The sequence below is a fragment of the Camelus ferus genome, chromosome 22, assembly GCF_009834535.1.
Source record: "Camelus ferus isolate YT-003-E chromosome 22, BCGSAC_Cfer_1.0, whole genome shotgun sequence".
NCBI lineage: Eukaryota > Metazoa > Chordata > Mammalia > Artiodactyla > Camelidae > Camelus > Camelus ferus.
The window spans coordinates 8,082,813-8,109,056 of record NC_045717.1 but is presented as its reverse complement, the minus strand read 5'-3'; the positions used below and the strand labels follow the sequence as shown (position 1 = coordinate 8,109,056).

Below are 26,244 nucleotides of genomic sequence, written 5' to 3'. Positions count from 1 at the left end.
CTGGCCAGAGGTGCTAGGGACTTACTGTCCACAGGAGCAACTTTCAGCCTGTGAGGAGCTGGCATTATTGGGTAAATAGCCCGGGACACTTCTGATGCTCAAGTATGTTCGAGACAGTCTCTCAGAAGTTGCCAAGCAAAGTGGAGTCCTAGTTATCACCCAAAGCAATAAAAATAACCTCCTAATAAACACTTCCTTTTACTGGCTTCCCATTGGTAGCCAAATAGACATTTTCCCTGGACCAGTCACTCAATAGAGGAATTATTGATTGTCTGCCGTTAATTACAAATTGTAGACAGTAGTACAGGTAAGATCTGGCCTTTGCTCTCTCAGATTTTACAAGCAGGCGTGTGCACACACACCGCACACACACACACGCACACTGGAGACTTGGCCACAGTTGGGCATATAGCTGTCAGGAGGTGATAGCAAAAATCCAGGAGAGAAATCATGATGGCTTGTTGCGGGTCAGTGGCAGTGAAAGATGAGAAGTAGTTGAATTTGGATATCTTCTGAAAGTAATGCTAAGAGGTTTTGCCGACGGGTCATGTGTAGGATAAGAGAGAAAGAGGATAGTCACGGATGCTGCCAGTCTCCCCACCCCTAAGCAATGGGAAGAATGGAGTTGTTCTTAATTTAGACGGGAAGACGATGGAAAGAGGGCAGATAATAGGAGCAGACTTTTTGACATGTATGTTTGAGGTGCCTGTTAGTTATCCAAGCGCGGGTACAGAGCAGAGAGCTGGAATGCAAGCTGGAGCTCAGAGGAGAGGCCAGGAGGAAGATATAAAATTTGGGAGTCAAAGGCGTGTCGATTGGAGAGTAGATGAGATCATGGAGGGAGTCTCTGAATTCAGGAAAGGACAGTCTAGTGCGGGAGACAGTCATTAATGAGTCACACAAATAAATCACCGTAGACCATGATGAACTCTGAGAAAGGCAATTGCACTGACCATCCTCTGGGAGACACAAAGATGCAGCAGATCCTGTCCTAAAGAGATTAGAAGGAGGGCGCATTCTACACAAGGGAAGAACACAGCTAAGCACTCAGAAAACAACCAGAAGCACAGAGCAATAGTGAGAAGTGAGTCTGGCAACGAAGGTGGGGTCCAATCACAGGGGCCATTGACTGTCAAGAGAAAGAGTTTGGACTCATCCTATGGGCAGTGGGGGGCCCCTGAAGTGAGCGATGGGCATGATTGGAACTGTCCCATAGGACAAGGCACTCTGGAGGTTGAGAGGGCAAGAGAGAGGGGGCTGCAGGACCAGTCAGCAGGGAGGAAGGAGAGGAGGAGGTGGAGAAGGAAGAAACGTAATTTGACATCAGATACCGAACTGTTCAATCTGCATAGCATTTGATCAGCATCACCGCTTCGAGGAGAAGACCGGGGAAGCGGTGTCTATGGGAGGTGCATGGAAAAGGGATCATTAAACCACTGTTTATAACAGAAAATGCTGAGAAACAACATAAAGGTCCATCAATAAAAGACTAATTAAATAAACTGTGAGACGGGTATTCAGTGGAATGCCCTGTGATTAAAAGGGATGATATATATCTGAGTTCATTGGCATGAAAGGAACACAATTTATTATTGAGTGAAAAAGACAGGCTGTGAAGCAGAATTTATCATTTAACCCCCATTTATCAAAATGATACTTTAAAAATATTGTTCGTGTATGTACATCTGGGGAGACATTTGAAATGATGTTCATCAGAATGTCAATATGGTTTTCCCTAGATGGTAGGATTGGTGGTCTGTTTGTTTGTTTGTTCGTTTGATTTGAGAGGAGGCAATTTTTCTTTCTGTGTTTCCACATGGCATGAATTTTCTGCCCTAAGCTTGTCATAGTTTAAACAAAACAGAATACCATTTTTCTAAAGGAAGTCAAACAGGCAGAGCAGGGCAAATGTGGCCCCAGGTCTACAATGTGAGCAGGTGTTAATGTGGGTCAGCCGACACCTCCCTTGGGTCTTTGGGACGCTGCCTGCGGGAACCTGGATCTGGAGCATGGGGGAGGGCTGTCTGGGGCAGAGTGCTCAGATGGCCTGCTGACCTTCTCCCCTCTTCTCTTCCAGGGTCTTCCTGAGAGCTATCAACAAGTTTGCAGAAACCATGAACCAGAAGTTCCTGGAAAACACGAACTTTGAGTTTCAGGTGAGTGGGAGACAGCAGAGTTGCCCTTGGAGTGCCCTGGCAGGGCTGCGCCGGCATCCTGGGCTGATTGCTCCACCAGACACATCCCAAAGCACTCGGAAGGTGTGCCTGTGTCTCTGGGGGTTTGCACAGAGCAGTGGCAGCGGGGAGGGAAGTACTCAGAGTTTGGAACCAGGCCCTTGATTAGATAGTCATCAACTGAGCAGCATATGCAAATATGACTGTATAATGTATCTTGTACTGAAGAGGATACGTGTTCATTCCTTGTCAGAATGGGTGCCGCCTTTTAAAAATATGTCACATTTTTTTTACTTATCTATTCACTGGAACCTAGAAAAGTAGCCATTCTTAGGTACTGAGAGAGAAAGCTCACTAGTACATTTCTGTGACTTTATGATTCCTCCAGAAGGCAGACAAGACCTGGGACCTCTGTGAGATTCAGGGGCACCAAAGCGTGTTCCTGGGGCAAACAGAGAGATGCATGTGCTCAAGGTCCAGGCAAGAAGAACCAACACTTCAGAGCCTTGTGGACAAGCTCAGGTTGCTACCTCTGGCAGGGGGTATAAGAGAGAAGACCCCTAAAAGGGGATCCCCCGCTCCAGGGAAGCCCCTGACCCCAGGATCTCTGGCAGCACAAGCTTAGGGCGCAGCCAGTGAACTGGGGCAATGCCCGGGGTGTTCGATCCCTGTCTGGGCTTTGGCCTCTGATCAGGCAAGCACCCCTAGATGAGGGCTGGACTGAACCCGTGCCTCAGCTGACTCTGCTGTAAAATGCTCACAACACCTCCTGTTGCTACTTTGTAGGATTTTTCCAGAGCCGGAATGTGCCAAGGCACTTGCTGCGGGAATTCACTTGTAAGGTCCCAATGGTTTCCATTCAAATACTTCCTCCACCAAGAGGCCCCCCTGCCTGACTCCTCTCTGAAGGGCCCCCTGCAGCCCCAGGCTCACTACGTACCACCACGTAGCCTGCCCTGGCCTCTTCGTTGCGTCCTGTGCCGTCTCTCCCGTTTGTCCTGTGCCGTCTCTCCCGTTTGTCTGTGTGCAACTCTCTCTCTTTCCTCTGGTAGAAGGTGAGCTCGGGGAGTGCGAAGATCTTTTTCTCGCAGGGGTGTGCCCTGTGCCCGGACATAGTGGGTCTCCCTGGGGAGGTCATGCCTGGGCTGAGGTCTGTGAGGTCCGCTCTGCTGGACAGCAGCAGCCTCTAAGTCCTTAATGAACGTTATCTTTGAATAAGATTCTCTCCCACTACCTTGCATTTAAATCAGGCAGCTGAACCATAGCGATAATGATGATAAAAGGAATGGCTGCCCCTTTCTGATGGCGTTACACGTGCAGATCTCGCGAGAAGCTCCTCATGCCTTCTCTTTCCCAGTCCTTACAGCTTCTCTGCCAGTTAGTTATTATGACTACTGTTTTCGCTGCTGGTGGGAGGCGGGCTCCAGGACTCTTAAGGCGCTGATCAGGCAGCCTGCAGTCACACAGCAGGTCAGGGCAGAGGTGGGACGAAAGCAGAGCAGTTTCTGGCACCAAACCCCACAGACCCCCGCAGCCACAAGCTGGAGATGGAGCTTCACCACTGCACTGGGTTGACCATTTGGCAGGGTCTGGGTGAGAGTTATAAATCTTTGACATGGAAACAAAACATGTCACTCTGGCTGTTTGAATCGGAAGTGTTTGATCCCCTTCCAAATGCAGCCCAGATGCCTGCAGGCTCCTGTTGCGAGTACAATCAGGGAGTTATTAAGGCCATTGCTTTTCTGGAGGGGCAGCTTGGAACAGCACACCTAGAGGCTGGCGACAGGGCAGTGTTTGGGCCATAAAACTGTTGGCTGGTTTGTTCATCTCTTTCCGTGGGCGTAGGCAGTTATACCCTGGAATCTGCTTTCCTGACTCTGGCTCTCCTCATGGTCTTAGAGGGGTACTTTCCTAGAGAAGCTCAGCTTCCATCCTTCATGCCATTCTTTTAGGTTTTACACAGTTTTCCTGAAAGAAAATCTGCATCTGAGAGCTGCCCAGAGAAGTGGGGGCTTCATACATGGAAGGAGGGCTGTGTGAGTTTAGGCAAATTACTTTACCTCTCTGTGCCTCAGTTTCCTTAACATCAAATTATGACATTAATAGTAGCTACCTCATTGGATTGTTGAGAGGATAAAGTCAATTAATTCATGTAAGACATACAAAACAGTGCCAGGAACATGGTAGCTATTTAATAAATATTAGCTCATTATAATTATAATAATTATCATTTTGATGATGATGATGGTTCTAAATGTGTCAGGTCTGGGAACTCGTATGTCAGTCCTCAGCCAACAGGACAGTAAAGAGGCATATTTATGGTCACTGAACATTGCCTAAGGCTGTCCACACCCATGAGATTTTGTAAAATGGGAAAGTGGCCAACATTACAAAATGCAGTAAGTCTCTTTTGCTAATGAAACTTCTATAGATATTTATTGGGAAGTACTCAAGAACACAGTCATTTTTCAGCCTTCTCTTTGTTCTCCTACCTTCTCCTCACTTGTATGAGAATGGATTTGTTCTCTGTACCCTGCCCGGAACACGCCTTGTTTCCTTCTTACGGTGCCATTAATTATGCATTTAATACCAGCGGGAACAGCATCCATCACTAAGCGTGGCTGGCCGTGGCAGCTGCTGTCCAGAGCAGGGGCAGCTGCAATGAGATTAGCCCTAATATCTTTTCCAGAACTGATTCAAAGGGCAAAAAGCAAGAAGCTCCGTGGGTGCCTCTCTGTAGAGGGCAAGACCTGGGAATTACAAAAATGATGTTTCCTGCTTGGGGCCAAAATAATTTGCATTCTCAGGCCCTATTCGGGATGCTGGGCCTTGACACTCACCTCCGTTTGCATGGTCAGGGAAGACCAAGAGAAGATTTCGAATTTAACTCAGCGGGAATGTTTGTTTTAGAGCAGTTCTCACCAGTCCAGGCTATTGCAGCGTGTCTCGGGAAATTCAGATGCAAAGCAGAGCACCGCCCTCCCCTCAGGGATCTTGCAGTCTCAGTAGTAGGCCGTAAATCCATCTTCTAGAATCTATGCTTTTGAAGAAGGTAACTAACCTTTATTAGACGTCTACTTAGGGCATTTTGGTCCTTACCATCAATAACCCTGGTAGGTTGGGGTATACCCATTTTACTGGTGAGTAAACTGAGCTTCAGAGAAGTGGTTGACTTTCTTGTTAAAGGTCATCTAATGACTAGGTAGAGCTGCTGGGATTCAACCTCAGGACTGTGCAAAGCCCAGGCTCTTTGCCACACTTCTGCACTGTCTCTTAGAAACAAGGTTCCTTTCGGATGTAGGAGACAACTCTATGTAGCCCCAGAAACACTGTCTGCCCTCGTTAGCTCTCACTGGCCCTGTGCTAGAGAGCTCTACAATGATTGGCTGTGGCACTGGACTCTCCACGCTGGAATCTCTGATTGGTCCAGGAATCAGTGGTTGCACTTCATGTGTGCTCTTTGGCACTGGGTAAATTGTTTCCATCTTAGGCGCCCGTTGCTACTAAGCTCATTCTCTCGACTTGGGAAGCTCTAGTTGTCTGTGCCTTTGGTATTCCAGCCTTGGCCTTGAGGCATTTCTGGATCAGCTTCTGGGTACCAGCCGCTTTGGGATCACTTTTGAACCTGTACCAGAGACCCTGTGAAATGTAAATCTTCCAGAATATTCCCAGCCAGTGGTGGAGGAATGAGGGCAGGCTCGGTCTTTATAATGGGAAATATAACCAGTGATGGCAAAAAATAAAGAAAAGTTGAGTGAGGGAGTACAGACAGAGAGAGAGTAGAGCACTCACTGAAGCCCTAAAGAGGCCAGAGCACTGCCCGCAGGGAGGCTCGTGGTGGGACACCGCCACCAGGCAAAAAGATGGTCATGTGCTTGCAGGGAGCTTCTGCAGCCCTGCCTGCTTCAGCCTCAGGGCCCCAGCCAGCCTCTGGCCTGATGGTCCCAAACTGAACCCATAATTGGAACTTTCACTCCTAGAATCAATGGCATTGTCAGAATGGCCATGACAGCTGGGTCTGCCCCACAGAGGAGGGTACACTGACTGCATTTCAGCAACCCTGGGTGTTGGATGTTTTTTTTTTTTAAATCAGAATTTGGGGTAAATGATAATTCAAGGCCATTGAGAAAGAATCTTATAGGATCAAACATTCTTGATGTCTGTGCTGTCAGGACATCTGGTGAACCAATGGAAACCTCAACTAACAGCAAAGGCTAACAGAAACCAAAAAAGGAGTAGAGGAGTGATCTTGGCAGAAGAGCAGAGTGGGGTAAAGAATACAAGTTCTGGAGGGAGAGAGACGCTTGGGTTCAAACGCCAGCTTCACCATTTTGTAGCTGTGTGACACAGGCAAGTTGTTCCACCTCTCTGGGCCTCAGTTTCCTGATCTCTAAAATGGGGAGAATAATACAAATCTCATAGTTTCTGGGGAGGATTTAACAAGAAAACCTGTGGAGTACTGGGCTCATTAATGAACTCATTCAACAAATATTTCCTGAGCACATGCTGGGCTAGACACGATGCTAGACACGGGACATACAACAGTGAATAAAAAGATGAGGTTCTTGCCTGCATGATGCTTGCATCCAGTAAAGGAGACAGAAAATAAATTAGCTCTGCTTAAAACGTGTCATGAATCCCGTAAACAGGGCATAATGAGGGTGAATAATGGACAGATCGACTTTAGCCCAGGCAAGCTGGGAAGGCTTCCCCAGGAAATAAGTTTTGAGCTGAGATCACAAGACTGAGCAGGAATTTACTAGGTAGCAATTTCCTCAGTTAGTCCTTATAACTACTCCCTTTCAATACTACCTAAAGAATCAGAGAGGTAGGGTCACTTGCCTGCAACAGTGCAGCTGGTAATTGGTTTGGAATCCTGGAAGGCAACCTGACAGCATCTATCAAAACAATCAACAAAGATAACAAACAAACAAACAATAACCAAATCTGCTTGGGCCCCGTGCCTTAGCCGTGCCACCTCTAGGAACGTGTACGGCATGACAGTCTCTCATGCATGAAGATGGGTAAACAAGATGTTGATTACAGCACCGAAGCTAGAGAAGAAAAAAATTGGAGTCAAGCTTAATGACTATAAATAGGGAATTGGTTCAAATTAAAGTACATTCTTAGAGCAGAAGACCATGCAGCCATAAAAGAGAATGAAGCGGACTTGTATACGCTAATGTGGAGACATCTGCAATAAATAATGATGAGAGAAAGAAACAGAGTACAGCAGACTATTAAAAAAAAAAAGATGCCCATATATATGTTTGTTTACACATAAAAATTTTTGGAAGGATATTCAGGAAATTCTTAGCAACATCTTCTTCTGGGAAATTAGACTAAGGTCCAAGGTAGGCTGGAAAGTAGCTTTTTTTCATTATTTAATCTTTCCTACCATTTAATTCTTTACTGTGTGTGTATGACGTTTATGATTTTTGAGCCTTAATTAAAAATAGCTGAATTCTAGTTACACCCACCAGCAGTGTGACTGAGCGGTCATTTAATTTATCTGAACCTCGCTGTTTACATCTGTGAAGTAATAGTTAGGCCAGATGAACCTTAAATTGATTGCAGCTTTCACCTTCTATTGTCTTGTGATTCCAAAATATTAAATTCCCAATCAGAAATCACCTCTCCTCCCTGGGGAAAAGGGACCCGTGTGTTTTGCTCAAGACCCTGTGGCTTCCCTGAGCAGCTAAGCTGGGCTCTTAGTAATTTGCCACCAGGCAGCTTGGGGCAGAGAGGAAAGAAAAATCTGGGGGCCTTTGGAAACAACTGGGGAATTTCTATAACAAAACGGTGATCGATAAACAGATATTTTCTGGAGCCCAGCTATATTCAAGCCATTGTGCTTGATTTGCCATTAAGGACACAAATAAATGGAAGACAGGAGCCTTGTTACTCATGGAACTTACAACTGGAAAAGCCTGCAAATACTCTGCAACCAGCACTGTGACCAGCATCATCGCTCCTTCTACTGAGCGCTTGGCAGGCGGATGCCTTCATGCTCATGTTATTTCATCCAGCACTGACAACAGTCCTCTGTGGTGGTTACCGTTATGTCACAAGTAGGGAAAATGAGGCTCAGAAAAGTCAAACAAGCAGCCAAAGGCAGCCCAGCTAGCCAGAGAGAACTGGTGTCCAGACCCTAGTCTGTGAGACGCTGGTGCCTCTGCTTTTAACCCCAGGATGGTAGTGTCATGGGAAGAAGTGAGTGACAAGGTCAGGTGCAGGACAGTGGACCCGCACCTGTGGCTGCACCTAGCAGGTGCTACTCAGATCTGGAAGGGTGGAGCAGTCCTGATGTGCTCTGCCTTCTGGGAAGGCCTCGTGAAGGAAGTGAGTCTTGAACTGGGCTCTGATGGAATGATGGGGCTTAAATGCTGCAGGTGTGAGAAGCCCTGGGAGCAAAGCCGAGGAGGTCAAGATGCTCATGTTCTGTCTCTGAGTCTGAGCAGACCACCCCGCCCCCTCCCCTGGAATAGGCAGCTCGCTGAGGGAGAGAACGCTAGAAATTGCCTGAAAAGCCAGGTTAGTTCATTTGGTTCTGATTCTTCAGAAGCAAGAGGCGGAGGCATCGTGAGTGCCCAGCGGGGTCTAGTCGTGGCCACTGCTCAGCTCGCTGGCCTTGCACGGAGCCGCTAACCTTGAGGGCCTTCCCTCGGTTCCAAAGTCGGCCCCGCAGAGCCCCGAGGGCAGAGCTGGGCAGGGGCTGTGGGTGAGATGCTTAGGGGCACCATTTCTGGTCCACTGAGAACAAGGAGCACTACATCTGTGGTCTCATGGTCCACAAAGATCTTCAAGCAGGGAAGTCAAAAGAAAATTAGGTCTGCTCTTTAAGTACATACCCAAGAGAGTTGTAAACATACGTCCACACAAAAAGGTGTATGTAGATGTTCAGAGCAGCATTATCTGTAGTAGCCAAAAGGTGGAAGCAACTCAGATGTCCATCATGGATAAACACAATGTGGTTTATCCATAAATGTTTATATCCAGAACAGTATTCATGAATAAACAGGAGGAAGCACTGACACCTGTGACAATATGGATGAACCTTGAAAACATCATGCTTGGTGAAAGGAGCCAGACATGAAAGGTCACATCTTTTACGATTCCATTTCTACGAAATGTCAGGAGAGGCAAATCCGCAGAGACAGAAGTAGCTTTGTGACTGCCAGGGGCTGAGGGCGGGAAGAATGCGAGAGACTGCTAATAGGCAGGTTCCTTTTAGGGTGATAAAAATGTTCTAGAATTAGATAGTAGTGGATTAGTTACTACCTTGTGAATATACTAAAACCCACTAAACTATATACTTTAAAAAGTTAATGTTATGTGAATTATATCTCATTTTTTAAAAAAGAAAATCAGGAATGGGGTAACAGAAAACATCTTCGAAGGACTAAGTCAGATGGAATAGAGGCTGGCAAGAAGCTGAGCTTGATCTGACATGTCTATGTGTTTGCAAACATGTTTGGGGGATATTTCTAGAGTTATTCTCAAAAGTGACAGTAATTCAACTTACTTTGTCATATGTCTATTCCCTGTTGTATCCTGATTAATCTTATTTCATTCCCTAAATTCAGGAAATTTTTTTTACCCTAAAAATAACCCTTTCCATGTCCTTTGACCAGGTTTTCCCTTTACTTGGCTGCTTGTTTCTATCAAAGAGGAGGAGGTGTGGGCTCTGGGCTTACACAGACCAAAGCAGCACATTTCCAGGACCTGCAGGTCATGGGGTCTCCAGGAGGAAGGACAGTCAGAATGGCCAGGAGACAACCTGACCTGCACTGTGTGTTTGGATAAGCGAGGTTACTATGGAAACAGAAGAGCTTGAGATCTGATTCTAAGGGTGATGGGAAGCCTTCGGAGGACTTTGAGGAAGGGAGTGATAGGATCCGATCCTTTTGGGCTCTGTGTGCTGTGTTGACTTTATGGGGACCACAAGCCAGGAGGCCACTTCACTGCACCCTGGGAGAGACTTGGTCTCTTGTATGCTGGGAGATGAAGTTTCAAGTAAAGAAGGAACACGCATTCTCCCTCAACAGAACATGGGCTGCATGAGGGCAGGGACTGCTGTCTGTGTAACCACTGCCCTGTCCCCACATGATGACAATGCCTGGCCCATAGATGATGTTCAGTAAATACATGTTAATGCATCCTCAGCTAAAGACTGACCGTGGTGTGTAGAAAGAGCCCCGAATGTCAATCAGTAGGCATGGGTTTAAAATCCCAGCTCTGCTGTGGGTATAACAAGCTGAGTGAAATACTTAACTCCTCCAAGCCTCAGTCTCCTCATCTGTAAAATGGGGCTAATAATAGCTGCCAAGTTTTGAGAGATGAAAGGAGGAATGTATGGGAAAGTGCCTGGCCCGTGGTAAAACGAAGGGCTTGTTCTGCTTCTTTCTGAAACTGGAACCACAAGCCCGTTGGAAAGTAATACTCTGGGCAGCAGTAAAGACATTATCGGGGGCAAGGGCGGCCTTTTACTTGTCCATCTGAAACCTCCCATGAACATCTCTGAGTGAAGGATGAAAGTCTCTCGACAAGTGATTTGTCTAGCCAGCGTTACCCCTCCTCTTGCTATTCAGTGTTGAGAGGCGGCCGCAAGTGGATGGGCTTTGTCCAGCAAAGCTGTCCTCCTCTTGCTCCTGGTAGGGCCACGGCATCTTGTAATAACAGCCCTTGAGCACTAGAGGTGCCAGGTTGTATGTACTGTTTGCTTTAGTGCCAAAGGAGTCAATAATGAAAAGAATAATGAGGTTGACCAGTGCTCTGGGGCTCTGAGATTCATGCCCTTTAAACACATCACCTTTACTGCAGCCCTCTGCAGTGGATACAGAGGGTGCCCCTTTTGCAGACGGCTTCACTGAGGCTCAACAATACCTTGGCTTGGGTCTCCATCTCTCAGGTTCTGTAGCCTGTGTCAGGATCACTGTCACTGCTGCTAATTTGGGGGGCACTAGCCCTGCACTGCACACTTTGCTGGATCTGTTCACCAGGAGCAGGTCCAGTGGGTTCTGGTATCAGTCTCCGCATTTAGCACCAAGAGATCATGTAAATGTTAAAATTATGACAAGCCTACCCATAAACTGAACTGAGCACCAGAATCACCCAGAGTGCTTATGAACACACAGACTTCTTGGCTTTGATTCAGTAAGTCAGGGGTGGGGCCGGAGATGTTGCTTTTCCAACAAGTGCCCAGGAGATGCTGATGCTTCTCATCCAGGGCCACACTTCGAAACCATCTAACTAAAGGGAAGAAGGAAGCAAAATATTCTAGGACTGAACAGGTTGCAGGCTGGTCCTCGGAGCTGTCGGGTGAATTAGGGAGGACTTCCAGAGAGACTGAGCATCTCTTCAATACTTACTCCTCATCACCCCGTAATTCTAGGGCAGAGAACCAGCTCATCGGGGCACCCAGCTGGGGCGAGTTATTTGTCTTTCAAAAAAAACCCAAAATGAAGCAAAACAACAACAATAAAAAAAAAAAAAAGCAGCCCTACAATCTTCCTCCTTGCCTAAATCCCGTTGTCAGAGAGAGGACGTGGTCAGAGCCCAGAGAAATCCGTCCATTGTCTTCGCTTTGGCCAGGATGTTCGTTTCCAAGTCAGTGCCAGTTAGAAAATTGCAGTGCACAGAATGAAACTGGTTCTGCCTCTGTCTTCTGCCATCTTCATAAATTATTCACATTACCCAGCATTTAATACGCGTTCCCACTTCAGACCCGCTCCATGACTGTTCTCTACTCTTTCATTTACAGCTGTGGAACAACTATTTTCATCTGGCAGTGGCTTTTATCACTCAGGATTCTCTGCAGCTGGAGCAGTTCTCGCACGCCAAATACAACAAAATCCTGAATAAGTAGGTTGCATTTGGATCTCCTGGGCGGGGGGAGGCTGGTGAGAGTCTCTGGGCTGGTGCCTGAAGCAGACATCTTTTGTTCCTCCTAGGTATGGGGACATGAGACGGCTAATTGGCTTCTCCATCCGTGATATGTGGTACAAGCTGGGTGAGTAGGCACATGCATCCAGACAGACACATCTGCACATGCCCGGCTCCTTCCTGAAGGCCATCTGTTAAAGGGCCAGGGAGGTGTCAGCAGTGGGAGCTTGAAGTAATAGTTTATCACTGTACACGCTCCGGGTCCTTAACAAGTGCCTGGTGAGAGAAGGTGCCCATCCCCACCTCCCACCCCCCAAAAATAGCTGTGGCTCTGCTTCCTCTTGATGCCCCTGAGGGGTTAAGAAGTGAAATTGGAACTTATCCAGAGGAGAAGGAGCACAACTGCTGTGGGAATGGACATCCTCGCACGTCACACGCGTGCTTCCTGCTGCTTGGTAAGCCGGTCCACATCCTACTTCATATGTGATGTTATGATCTACAAAAGACCCTCCAGCCTCACGGGGGAGAACTGATTCTGTGGGAGACAAGGGTCTTCTGTGATGTTATTTGAGCTGGAAGGTGACCCCAGAAGCTCTCCCTGCTTCACTGAGCTACAGGAATCATGTGTGCCGAGTGGTACCCGTGGGAGGAAGGGGAGATGGGATTGGGAAGACATTTACAGAAAGTCTGACTCAGACCTGTGCTAAGGAGATCTTATTTAATCTTCACATCACCTCCTGCAAGATGGAAAAATTTCCCCCTCCTTTTATTGATCAGGAGACTCAAAACGGGAAGTAACTTGCTTGAGATGAAACAGCAGCAAGTCCCAGAGTCTGGCTTTGATTCCACGAAGATTGAGGTCACATATCTCTGCCCAAGGCTTGAACCCTACTCCATAAGTAGGTGTAGAAAGAATGAATAGATGGATGGATGGATGAAAAAACAGTAAAGAGTAATGAGGTATTTTCATCTCCGATTTTTGTGCACCCTCCTTGACTCTCCGCTGCCGAATTGTTCTGCCCTGGGCTTGGATGTGGACCCTCTCCACCTGAGGCACTGCAGGACTGTGCCCATCTCTTGGATTCAACCCAAATTACCTCCTCTGACTTTGCTTCTTACCTCCCCAGATCTCTTAGTGTCTCTCAGTCCCCATCTGGTTTGCTAGACAGCAGTTCCTTGCCCTTTGCAGCAAGGACCACTCACTGTAGGGGGAGCAAATTGGATAGACAATCAGTCTGGGTTCAGCATTTGCTGTTAGCAACACGCTCAGGCCAAGAGCCCACACTGGTAACAGGAGGGTTGTGGACTGGCTCACAAAATCAGAGAGGTGGGGGTCCCAGGCCCAGAACAGACTGCCGCATCTCTGCCTGGGGACTCGCCCTGTGAATTACATGCTGAGACCCGAAGAAAAGGGAGCTGAGCGTGCTGGGCCTAACCTGGGGAAATAGCGCCTTCTCGCAGGGTGTCTGTGATCACAGGAGCAGAAGAGCAAAAACTGGGCGAGCGAAGCCAGGGAGGCCACCCCCACGTCAGAGCTTCTATCATTTTCACATTTGCCGCATCTGGATGGAACCTAATTTTCCTGTTCTGGCTGGTGAATCATGAAAGCCAGGCCTGTCAGCTAAGACCTAAAGGGTAGGGCCCAGGCAGCCTGAAGGGGCCGATGCGTGTTAAACCCACAGAAATCCATAGAGCAGGTGCTGTCAACATTCGGGGTCAGATAATTCTTTGTTGTGGAGGCTGCCCTGTGCTTTGTGGGGTATTTAGTAACATCCCTGGCTTCTACCCACCAGGGGCCAACAGCATCCTCTCTAGTTGTGACAAACAAAAAACTCTCTAGGCATTGCCAAACGTCCTATGTATGTGTGTACGTACGTGTGTGTACAAAACTACCCCCATTTGCAAGCCACTATCATAAAGAAATACCACCTCTGCCCTGTTTTTGTAGAAGCCCATGCCTTTATCAATCTATCTTTTGTTTCTCCACTTTGGATAAGGACAGGGATATAAGAAATATTTTATTTTCATTCACCATTACTCTACAATAGGAAAAAAAAAATACAGTGCGAGTGAAGGCCTTCCTAGAAGCCAGCATCTGGCCCTGGGGTCAGGGATACGGGAAGGAGGAGCAGAGCTTGCAGCGAAGTGAAGCAGATGTGCCCCAGCTAAAAGGGACAGTTGCTGTCCTGCTCCGGGTAACTGCCGTCCTATTAGAATGCAAGGCTGATGTCACATCTTCCCAGTTTTCAAAAGAAGCCAGGAAACATAATTTTGAAATGCATTTTCCAATTTATGACTATTGGTGATAACTCATTGAAAGTTTCAAAAACATAGAACATGTCCAGTGAAACAGGGGGCCTAGATTCAGTTTGCATGTGAGTTTGTGTGTTTGCATTCTTTGCTTTACAATAGCAAAGACTAGACAAAGCCATGGTGGGCTTCCTTCCCCAGCTCTACACCCCAGGCATTGCCAGAACTTCAAAACAGGGATATCTGTTCGTGCTTTGTTTGTTTCCAGTTCTACCACACCACCTGCTCTTTTCTGGATGTCCTTCTCTGCCGTTGTTTTGCACACAGAAGATTTTATTTAGATATAGATTATGTTTTGGCAGGCGTTCCCCCACTCCCAATTATGCTGATGAATGAAAAGATGGTACCATACAATCTACCTGCTTAGAATCACAGAGCATCAGAGCTGGAAGGACCCTTTAGAGATCATATTGTCCAGCATTTTTCAAACGTTTCTTTTTAGCTGAGGGCCAAAAAAAAAAAAAAAAAAAACCTCATGCTCAATACAGAAACTGGATGAAAGCTGGGCTATTCTAATTGAAGTGGGGCGGGGGGCCCAGAGCCCATTATAATGGGCTGCTTCTGAGCTCCCATGTAGACCCCCTGAGGATTTTCAGGGGAGAAATCCTGAAGCACTTCAGAGAATAGTTTGAAGCTACAGGTCTGGTCCAGCCCACCATTTTACCAGTGAGGAAAATGAGACACAGAGAGGCAGAGAGGTGTGTTCAGGATCATATAGTGAATTAGAGGGAGATTGAGGACAGGCACCCTGGCGTGAGTGTTTGTCCAGAAGCATTACGGACTCCTTGTTATATGCAGGTACCTGTAGGATGAATTAATGCAATTAGAGATATACTTGTTAGGGCTTTGGGGTGGCAAGAAAGAGTTGCTGACTGTGGCTGCCTTCGTTGGAGAAGGTACTTAGTGGAAGGGCAAAGGAGAACCAGGCTACGAAAGGCAGGGCCAGAGCCACTCTCGGCTCCAGGGAAGGTAGTATGGTCCACCCCTGCATCACTCTGCCAAAGGCCCAGACTTCAGAAGACACCATTCTTTCAGCCTTCCTTGGATGACCTCTCCATCAATGTCCCCGCAAAGCCTACAGCCGTCGAGGGAGGCAGAGTTTCCTAAAATAAAATGTTTATGGAGCTATGGAGAGGTCAGACGAAGCCACAGATGTCCACTGCAGAAAACAAGAAATAAAAGATGTTTTTGCAACGGTGGCCACGCCCTCACCTCTTGGCCTGGACTCCAAGGAAGAGGAAGGTGTATCAGCCTGAAAGGGTATTCCTGCTGCTCATTTAGTTACATGGCTGCCTTCTCCTTGCCTGACTCCTTCAGGGATGAGAGAACAGAAGGAGGAAGCAGAGTGAATGGACGGTTCCCCGTCCCCACCTCACTCTGCATTCTGCCAGATGCTGGTATGAGCATGCTTTCTCAGGTGTGCTAATGAGGTTGATCTGCTAATCCAAACCAGGACTAAGCCCTGCACATATGAGGGACCAATGCAGTGAGAACACTGCACTGGGTAATGATGGGTTTTAAAGTGCGATTCACAGAATAACCAAGACAGAGTGAAACTTAGAAGCTATCTGTGGCAGATGAGGCTGAGCGCCCACACAGTAACCATTCTGTCCTTCTTCCTGGCTAACTGAACCCTGATTTTTTTTTTTTCACGATCACAATTTGCTCAGTTAACGTCTTGTAGCAAGCGATGGCCATGTGACCTAGCTCTGTCTGATGAGAATCAGCAGAAACAAACTTCTTGGGGCTTCAGGAAAACATTTTTTCCTAATTAAAATAAAAGGGAGGAGGACAAGTTCAATGAGTACAACACATTGTTTGCCCCTACTCCTTCCACCTCTTCCTTTCTGGAAAACAATAAGATGCCTGGGGGTGCAGAGCCACCTTGAAGCCCTGAAGAACAAAGTCACAGGTGAAGGATGGAGGAGCAGCTCCGGACTGACCATCCGTGACTTCTTGGTAAGGAAGGAAACGAAAGCAGAGCTTCCTCGGTGTCGCCGTGGTAATCAGACTCCTGTTACATCCCTACCCGATACATCATCTGATTCAACTCCCTGATTTTATAGGTGAGGTCACTGAGGCCCAGAGGGACACAAGGACATCCCCAAGGTCAACAGCCAGTCAGTGACTCAGCTGAGGCGAATGAGCCAGACTCTTAACCCAGAGTCCCATGTTCTAACTGATAACTCTTCCAGAATATGCAAAATATTTTCAAAGGGTATGAAATAGCCAACTAACTGTGTTTTTCAAAGACTGCTGATAATGTGTAAATAATCATAATGCACGTGATGTTTTAAAATTTTGTTTTAATGCCCAAAGCAATCAGGGTGTGATCACCGTGATCATCGGTGTCATCATTTGCTTCTCATCAGGAAAGATACGAGCAACCCTGTGATGATAAGACAGCTAATTGCAAACATAATCTCAGGCAGGAAGATTATTCAGGGAAAAGTCTAGACAAATGTGTATGTGTGTGTGTGTGCACGCTCGCGTGTGCATACACGTGCATTTGAGAGAGAGGGTACATGAAGGGAGGTCAGTAGAGAGAAGGACCATGTGTTGGTGCCAGGGCCCAGCCACTAAAGTGTTAAGGCCATTTGTGCCTTTGGATCCTGGGATGATGCCGAAGATAATGTACTTTATCCTGATAGTGTAGCACCATAACATTTGATTTCTGCTTGGAGTGAAGCAATGCACATTTTGCCAAAATAACTTTGTACTTAACCATCTCACATTCACTCGGGTTAGTGCTGGTCTGCTGTGTTAACAGTCTTTGTGGGAAAGAAAGACAAATTCCAGCGGCTGGCATCATGGCCTCACATGCGGGGAGGTCGCTCCCGGCAGAGCTGTGAGAGCAAGTGAGCCACTGCTTTTAAAGCGTCTCTGGAGTGCCCAGCTCGGTGCTGAGCTCCAGGGAGGGGCGGGAGCGCTGGGGAAGTGTAAGTTACAAGCGTAAGGTGTAAGAGTTCCTACCCTGCCTGGAAGAGCCTGCCATCCAGTTCTAAGAAAGTTTAAAGAACAAACGAAGAGCTTGTTCTTTAACATGAAATGTGTGGCGGAGACTCAGGAGCTCAGGCAAAACGGGGGATACGTGAGGACAAGGAGGCTGGCTCTGCTGAGTAAATGACTCTCAAATTAGACCCCAGGGTGGTTCATGTCAAAACTGAAAAGGGGCATGAGGAAGGGCAGGATTCCAGGAGAGCAACCAGCCCAAGCAAGCACGGCTTCTTAGAGCTGGGGAGAAGCTGCTGGGAAGAAATAGAACATGGGATTAGAGAGGCATGCATCCGTTCATTTACTGATTTAACAGCAAATATTGAGCACTGTATTAGGCAGAATAATAGCTCCCCAAAGGTGTCCAAGTCCTTATCCTCCGAACCTGTGCATGTGTCACCTTACACGGCAAGGTGGACTTTCCAGGGGTGATTAAGCATCTTAAAGAAGACGACAGTATTCTGGACTGTCCAGGTGGACCCAGTGCAATTACGGGATCCTCATAAGTGAAGAAAGGAGGAAGGGGAGTCAGAGAGAGATTAGAAAAAGCAGCACTGCTGGCTTGGAAGATGGAGGAAGGGGCCGTGAGCCAAGGGGTGTGGGTGACCTCTGGAAGCTGGAGAAGGGAAGGGAACAGTTTCTTCCTTAGACCCTCCTGAAGGAACTCAGCCCTCCTCACATGTGACTCTAGCCCAGTGAAACCCATTTCAGACTTCTGACCTCCGGAGGTATAAGATTAATATGTGTTGCATTAAGCCACTAAGTCTGGGGTGATTTATAACAGCAGCAACAGGAAACGGATAGGCATACCCTGTAAACACCAGGCACTATGCCAGTGGCCAGAGCTACAACTGAAAACAGTCGTAGTTAGAGCCTTAGCGCCCGACCTCATGGACTCTGCCCTGTAACATGCTAATTGCAGGGCTATTTAATCATGGTTGCAAAGGGGAAGGGCTGTAGAGCAGGAGTTGGGGGCACCCAGAGAGGATGTAAAGGACTCCTGCCTAGTGAGGAAGCTGAAGGTGGCCTTGACGAGGAACGTGGGGAGCCCTGAGCTCCCGAGCAGTGCTGTCCTAAGGAACTAAATGCTCTAGTGCCCACATTTTTTAAAAGAGTACCAAAAGCAATGAAATTAATGTTAACTATATATATAGAGAGAGAGAGAAGTATTGTCAGTTTACAAGGTGTCAATTTCTCATGCACAGTAAAATGTTTCAGTCGTATGTATACATACATATGTATGTTCATTTTCACATTCTTTTTCATTATAGGTTACAAGATAATGAATAGAGTTCCCTGTGGGAAATGATAACACTTTGGAATATAGGGTTAAATAAAATATGTGGTTTCTTTACAGAAGAACATGTAACCAATACAAAACATTATTGAGATACGTTGCCTTTTTTAAAAATTTGTTTTCCAGAACTCATTCTTTGAAATCTAGTGGGCTTTTTACACTTAACAGCACATCTCAGCTTGGACTAGACATCTGTCAAGTGCTCAAGGACACCTGTGGCTTCCACAATGGATAGAATGATATTAGAGAATGAGTAAGCCTCAGGAGGCTGTCGTGGGACAAGGGGCACTTGAGCTGAGAGTGTGAGGCCCTCTAAGGGCTGGCACAGACCCTGAAATGAACAGAGTGAAGGCAAGTTATCAGGGCAAGTTGTGGTGGCGATAGGATTCAGAGTGCTAATGGGGTCAGGGAGCAGGAGGGAGGAGCATGGTGGGCAGAGGAGGACCGTGTGCAGGCTTGAGAAGGGGGATGCAGGGTGTGTTGGAGGAGCGGGAGGCAGGCCAAGGGAGGAAGGCAGGCAAGTGGACCAGAGGGTGAGACAGGGTACGGAGAGGGAGCCTCAGACCAAATGGACTTGCAGAGCAATGGAACCCATGTGAGGATTGTAAGCTGTGGACCAACATGATTGGGCCAAAGACTGGGGCTTTTCAAACATGTTTGAGGACAGATTATAACATGCTTGGATGGGACAGAGAAGGGTCTGGAGGGTGGTGGATGTCAGGCATGGGAGGTAAGATAAATCCATCCTACCTCTTCCCACGCCAGCTCTTTACTCTAGAGGTCAGCAGACAAACTGACCGGCCTGGAAAGTTCCATGAAAAGCTCCTGGGGGCTCCATGAGGTTGGACCATGTCTTCTCACGTTGCTTTTTCCAGAGCCCAGCGTAGACTGAGCTTACACTGCTCCCCATCGTCACTGTCACAGTGCACATCAGCACTTCCTGAGCCTTTCTAGGGAGCCAGACCCTGTGCGAAGCCCTTTGTCTTAAGCTTCTCAACAGTTCTCCCAGGCAGGGATTATTATTAATATCTCCGTGTATTTAACAGATGAGAAAGTAGGGGCTCAGGGACATGAAGTGACAGTCACAAAGCCACATGGCCTGGAGTGGCAGTGGAGGGATCTGACTCAGGTTTTGGGGGCTTGGAGATTCTACAGGGCCTGGAGGGAAGCCAGGGCCGGGCATGTTCTAAGTGATGAGGAGTGAACAGGGCAGTGCCGGGAGGGAGCTTTTCCACGCCTGAGATGGGGGAGCAGAGATCTGTGTTCTTTCCTCCTCTTCTGAAGTGAGTGAGTGGTCTTTTCTGATCAGCCTGGCTTGATTTCCGAGTCCCCAGGAGGCTTACAGGACTCTGAAATCCCGAGAGTGATAACTTGCCCTCATCCCGTTCATTTCAGGGTCTGTGCCAGCCCTTAGAGGGCCTCACACTGTCAGCTCAAGTGCCCCTCGTCCCACGACAGCCTCCTGAGGTCAGTGACTGGGCCACCTTCATTCTCGGCCTGGTTCACAGGATTGTCTCCTTCCTTCCTCCTTCCCTACCCCACGCCCTTCCTTCTCCCTTTTTTTCTTTCTTCCTTTCTTGCCAGGCTGCCTTCTTAGTGCCCTCAGACCCTTTGTGTTCGATCTCACCGTCTCCCCCTGCGAGGGGTGATGGATGAGGCCATTGCACAGACTGGACACCGAGGCCAGAGAGCACAGGGGATTGCTTGCCCTGCACACCTAAGCTCTTCTCCGCTCTCATTACCGCCAGATCCCTTCCCAAAGCCTGTGTAATTCGGCATTTGGATTTATCCCGCTGGCTTATCGGCACTTTTAAAAGCCTTTTCTAATTGGTATCTGTTCCCAGTGAGATTCAGCTTCCATTATGTGAAAAAGACCCTCTCACCCAGTTCCTTGCCTTTTTTTTCAAAAACAGCAGCAGGTGTGTCTCTTGAATGAGGAATTTTTTTCTCAAATGAGTTTGCATTCAATTAGCCACAAATATATTCTGTGTGTGTGTGTGTGTGTGTGTGTGTGTGTGCGCGCGCATCTATGTACATAAAGGCACAATTCAGATAACGTGAACACAAAATCCAATGTGCTGAAATTGCACTTTCAATATAAATGAATAAAATTTCTTTATGCAGTGTTGTGTGGGCCATTGAGATCAGCATCTTTCTCTGTCTTCTCTTTCCCTGTTCTTCCAAACATCTCTTCAACTGACTGCAAAGAATGCAGGTCAAAAATGTCTAAGAAATCCCTGGTCTGTGGCATGTCTGCTCTTTATTTTAAACCATTTTAAGTCTATCCTTATCTCATACCCAGTGCCCTCCAGTATTCTAAAGGCCTTTGTTGCATAAGCAATTTCTCCGTTCCGTGGTGGCTTATCTGACAGTTTCCCATTTACCTTCTACTTAATATTGCACTCGGCTTCGAATTTTAAAACCCCACTGTGGGTTTAAAGGATCTTGAAGGACAAAATCAGAAACCTAGATTAGCAGTTACTATGAATCTGCATAGTAACTGCAGATTCTATGGAAAGTAAGGGGTTTTTTTGTTTGTTTTTTGTTTTCTATTTGGGCCAAAGCAAGGTAGAATCCAAATGCATCATATAACAAAGCTGATATCTTTGAAAAGTGTCCTTACATTTCACACAACTCTCCACCTGACTTCGCCATTTCATTCTCACTAACTGAAGATATTCCTTTTTTATCTGAATTCTGGGGAAATACTCCAACATTAAGCCTCATTTAGGCTGAGTTAAAATTCATTTTCTTGCTGCCTTCCTTCTTGGCTCCTTTTCTCAGTTTTAATCGAAAGCAACAGTGCCAGGCTATACGCCACATGGCCTGAGTCTGTGCACCCCAGGAGCCCTCTGCCCCAGGCGAAGACCACCCGTGTTCATCCTGAGGGTAGGGAAAACCAGGATGGGCGTCGTGGGCTCTGAGACTCAGGAGGAGAGAGAGGCAGCTGCTGCTGAAACACCTGGGGGTCAGCTTCAACGACAGGGTTGCTGGGGTAGGCTTGCCTGCGCTCCCCAGGAAATCCCTGTGGTCCTTAAGTGCCCCTCTTCTTTCCCCTTCTCTGCCACATCTGATGTGTGTATTCTGAGGCATCTGCTCCATTCTGCTCGACAAGGCTGCCCTTCATGGTTCGTTCTGGCCACGCACCACAGCAGTGATAGCTAACACTGTGTAAAGTATGCCTTGTGCCAAGCACTGTCCTGGGCACTTGCTAAATGATAATCCATTCACTCTTCACAACAACCGTATGAAATAAACACTGCTACTCTCTCATGTTACAGATGAAGACACTGAGGCCTCAAGAGGTGAGATCAGCTTGCCCAGCATCACGTAGCTACTTGATGGCGGAATCCCATTTCCGTAATTCAGACAAAGAATCAGTGCCCTTAACTACTGGGCCACACTGCCCCTTCCCTGAGTAGGGGGGCGTGATTCTTCCCAGCTCTGTGCTGAGTATACACAGATGTATTTTCCCATGGTCTTCTCAACAGGGGGGTGTTGAGATTGCTTTTTTATAAGACACATATCCAAGTCACATAGCCGGTGCACTTGGGAGCTAGACAAATATATTTCTTCGTTCAGCAGACATTTATTGAGGATCTAATATGTTCTATGCTCAGTGCTACAGATACAGTAATGAGAACAGACATGGTCTCTACTCTCACAAAGCTCTCCGTAGGGGAGGCAGATGTTTATCAAATGCATCCACACATAAAGACATCATTGCAGAGTTGGCTGAGAAGACAGACCCCCAGCCAGTGCAGGGTATCTAACCTAGCTGGGGTGAGGGGGTAAGCATGTGGTAGGGCTTTTCTCAGCGCATCCATCCAGAGGAAGCCAGGTGGTAATGGGCAGGTGTTGGGGAACAGGCAGGAAAAATACTATCCACAAAGGAGCAGTGTGTGCACAGGCCTGGCGGTGAGGAAGCGAGGTGAGCTCGTGACACTGGAACCAGGCCAGCGAGACGAGACTGCCAAGAGCCAGGGGAGGGGGCTCAGGAAGGCCTTGAAATGAGGCAGAAGAAACAAGACGTTGTAGTTCATCTGACCGGAAAGCGCTGTTGTGACTCCCACGATTACACTGACCATTCTTGGCAGCAAATTTTGTTTTTCATGTTTTCATGAAACCGTTGGTAAAAGCATGTTTTCCAAACCTCAGAAACATGGCTCGTGTTGCAGACAGACACGATTTCCAATATCCCTGTGATTTTCCGTCACTAACATATTCCAGCAGGGCGCTATTTGCAGAGGCGACGATGCAGGTGAAAACCCTTGTGAACTGTGACGTGCTTTACACACGCCTAGGTTATTATCCAGAGCGGCGGTGCTCGCTTTGGGCGATGCATGCGTCTCTTCCAGGAGTTAATATATGTAAAGTGTCCAAAATGTGCCTGGCTCCTGGTGAACAGCGATATAAGTGTTAACTGTTGTTTTCACTATTCTGCCTCCCTTTTTTCTTTCCCAAGTCTTGGTCTGAGGAGAACCTGTGCATTGTGAAATCTGTCTCACGGTTCCGTGTCCCTCTTCTCTTTCAGGCCAGAACAAAATCTGCTTCATCCCGGGCATGGTGGGACCTATATTAGAGATGACACTTATCCCTGAGGCTGAGCTCCGGAAAGCCACCATACCAATCTTCTTCGACATGATGCTGTGCGAATATCAAAGGAGTGGGGATTTCAAAAAGGTAAAAAACGAGGCTGGAAACTCGTGCCAGCATCCCTAATCCCCAGCCCATTTCCCCATAATGATATCCTCGTTCCATCTGCCTGGGCTTCATTCTGAGGCTTGACGGCAGGCCGGGGACATTTATTCATGTGCCCGGAATGAGCTGGCAGATCGGATTTGGTCAGTATTCTATCAGGCTTTCCTGCCCAAGGCCGAAATTAAAATGCTCTTTCTTTGCTGTGGATCACGTGGTCCCTTTCTCAACAATATAAAAACCTTACTTCCCTAACTAAGAGTTCCTTCAAGATGTGTCCAAAGGGGCCTCCCCTCCCACCCGCCCCTGTCTGGCACCCACCTCTGTCCAGCACGTCCATTTCTGGGAACACTTGGAAGATCTGCGTTGCCAGGAAGGAGCCGACCCCTCCAGGTGTCAGACTTGGCAGCACGTCCAGGTTGACAGCCAGCAGAGCTGGAGTTCCCGTCGCTCAGCGGGGCCCCAGAGATCCGCCACGGGAAGGAACGGAGGCCTTCCCCAGCGTGGAGGGAGTGAGCAACCTGTGTCAAAGGCAAGGGCCACGGGCCAAGTATTTTCATTGAAAATCCCGACAGACTTGAAGGATGAGGACCATTTTCTGGGTCCAGACGCTGCCGCCAGTGGAATAAGCACTGGTTTTCAGGACAGATTCCTGGCAACGTTCAGTAGCCACGCCCACTTTAGGAAGGTCGGTCTTGAAGTTCCATGGAGGCTGCCTCGGTGGTGCCCTCACATCTTGATCTCCTGTGCTCTCAGCCCCCCTTCTATGTCACGTGGTGGTACCCCTTCCTCCCTCGGCGCTCCCTGCCTCTCATTCTATACCACATCCTGCTGGCAAACAATAGTCCTTTAAACAGGTTCCTAAGTACCTTCTAACTGCCCTCTAAAAGACAGCAGATTCCAAACTGCCTTTCCTTAAAATCCTTACAGATCTTACCCATCCTTTGCTCACTGGTTCTTTAATCCTCACTTAGTAACTCCACATCCTGTAGGCTGCATTCCAGGTCCTCCTTGCCCTGGCCTTCGGTCAACCTTTCCAGCCTTTTTCTCCAACTCCTTCCCCTACCTCACCTACTCTGCAGGCATCCCCGCAGCTCACCTGAATTGCTTTGCCCTGGTGAGCATCTTCTTCATGCGTCTCCTCCTCTTCTCCTGCTCTGCCACGTCCATGGTCCTGGCTGCCAGCACGGTCTACACTCCTATTGATCCTGCAAAGCCCACCTCAGTGCTCATCCTTCCAGAGATCTCTGCCCTCTGTCATTCTATCTGTCTCACGTATGGTTATTATTCACTACCTTGCACTATACTTGTGTCTGTGATTTTTTCTGCATCTTTCTCATCTAATAGAAATGATGATGATGGTGGTGACAGTGACCATTAACCTGACATTTACTACATGTCAGGTACTGTAAGTACTTTCCATACGTTAGTTCACGTCACCTTTTCTGTTACAACCCTATGAGGTGGGCAACATTCCGGTCCCAATTTTTAAGATGAAAACACTGAGGCTTAGAGAAATGAAGCCACTTACCCAGAGTCACACATCAAGAAAGAGGCAGAGCAGAGGCTGCAACACACAGGTCACTAGACTCCCAAGCCCAGGCTGTGCCCACTCCGTGGTCCAGCCACTCGAACTGGTGGAGTTAGTGCTGGCTCAGCATTTCAGTGCTGGCTCATTTCCTTCATTCAATGAAAGAATGAATGGCAGTGTTTTCTCAAAATATGTTCCATAGAGCATTGATTCCACCAGATGCTCTAGGGAAGAGGGTTTTGAGGTTAAATACCTTAGAAAGCATGACTGTCTGCTCATAGGTCTTCTCCATCACAAGAGTGTGAGCTCTTTTGAGGGCCAGAGTGGTTTTCTCAGGCCTGAACTCCAGCACCTGTCAAGTGCCTGACACGAATGCAACGTGAACCACGTCGATGTTCTCAGTATGAAGGGGTGCATTTAGACCCCCCTCCCACCCCATTTCAGAGGAAGAGCCTTGGTACAGAGAGGAACCTTCCTGTGAATGTTTGTATAATGTAGGGTAATGGAGGTGGCTGACCACTGCCTGAGTAGCCCCTGGGGGTTGGGTAGACCAGTTGTCTTGCTGGTCAGTTCTTTGCAGGGGGAGGGGCTGTGGGCTTCCTAGATGATGTTGGTGGGGAAGGAGTGGAGGTCCTGGGTGTAGAGACTGAGCAGAGTGGTTACCTATGTTGCAGATTGTAGAATAGGATTATGTGCTAATCAGCATGAGGGCCTGGGCCCTCGGCAGGCAGGAGGTCCAGAGAGAATCCCTCTCTGAGAAGGAAGAGACAATAGCATTTGACAACAGCACCTAAAACAGTGCCTGGAACACAGCAGAACTCCATAGTTGCTTGTTGAATGAATTCATGGACAGAGATAATCAATTTGGCAGATTCCACTGAGACCGAATCTTGGCGTGGAGTGAATTGGCAATTCAATTGTCTTAGAACATAATGTGGAAAAGAGCAAATCAATTCGATAAATATGTACTGAGCACCTACTGTCTCCTGGACACTGTGCTTTGGAATCAAATAGACATGCTGCTTATAAGCTGAGTACATTTGGGTACGTTATCTAACTTTCCTCAGCCTCAGTTTTTCATCCATTAAATGTGTATCATAATACCATTATAGGTTCCCAAACCCAAGCTCCATGGGGGATGAAATAGAGCAGGAAGAGATGAGATAACTCAAAGAAAATCAGGAAGCTGCACTGACTCCCATCGGCATCCTTCCTCACATGACACTGTCTTCTCCAGCTTCCTCCCAAGTCAGCCTCCGCCCACCCCAGGACACCAGGCATTTAGTTAACAAAGGAGGCCCCAGGCTGACCTACTGCTGCCAGTTTCATCCTGTCTCTCTGCCATCCTGGCCTGT

At 47.7% G+C, this 26,244-nt stretch overlaps 1 protein-coding gene across 2 annotated transcripts in view; it reads left to right on the top strand.

The window, feature by feature from the left end:
- The window catches only part of DOCK2 (dedicator of cytokinesis 2), a 371,427-nt gene that overhangs the window by 297,511 nt on the left and 47,672 nt on the right, over positions 1 to 26,244 (top strand). For both annotated transcript variants that reach the window (XM_014563918.2, XM_032465120.1), the window contains 4 exons: positions 2,078 to 2,156; positions 11,938 to 12,038; positions 12,128 to 12,186; positions 23,195 to 23,343. In XM_014563918.2, coding sequence (XP_014419404.2) covers positions 2,078 to 2,156; positions 11,938 to 12,038; positions 12,128 to 12,186; positions 23,195 to 23,343 — 388 coding nt within the window. The remainder of the gene's footprint in view (positions 1 to 2,077; positions 2,157 to 11,937; positions 12,039 to 12,127; positions 12,187 to 23,194; positions 23,344 to 26,244) is intronic.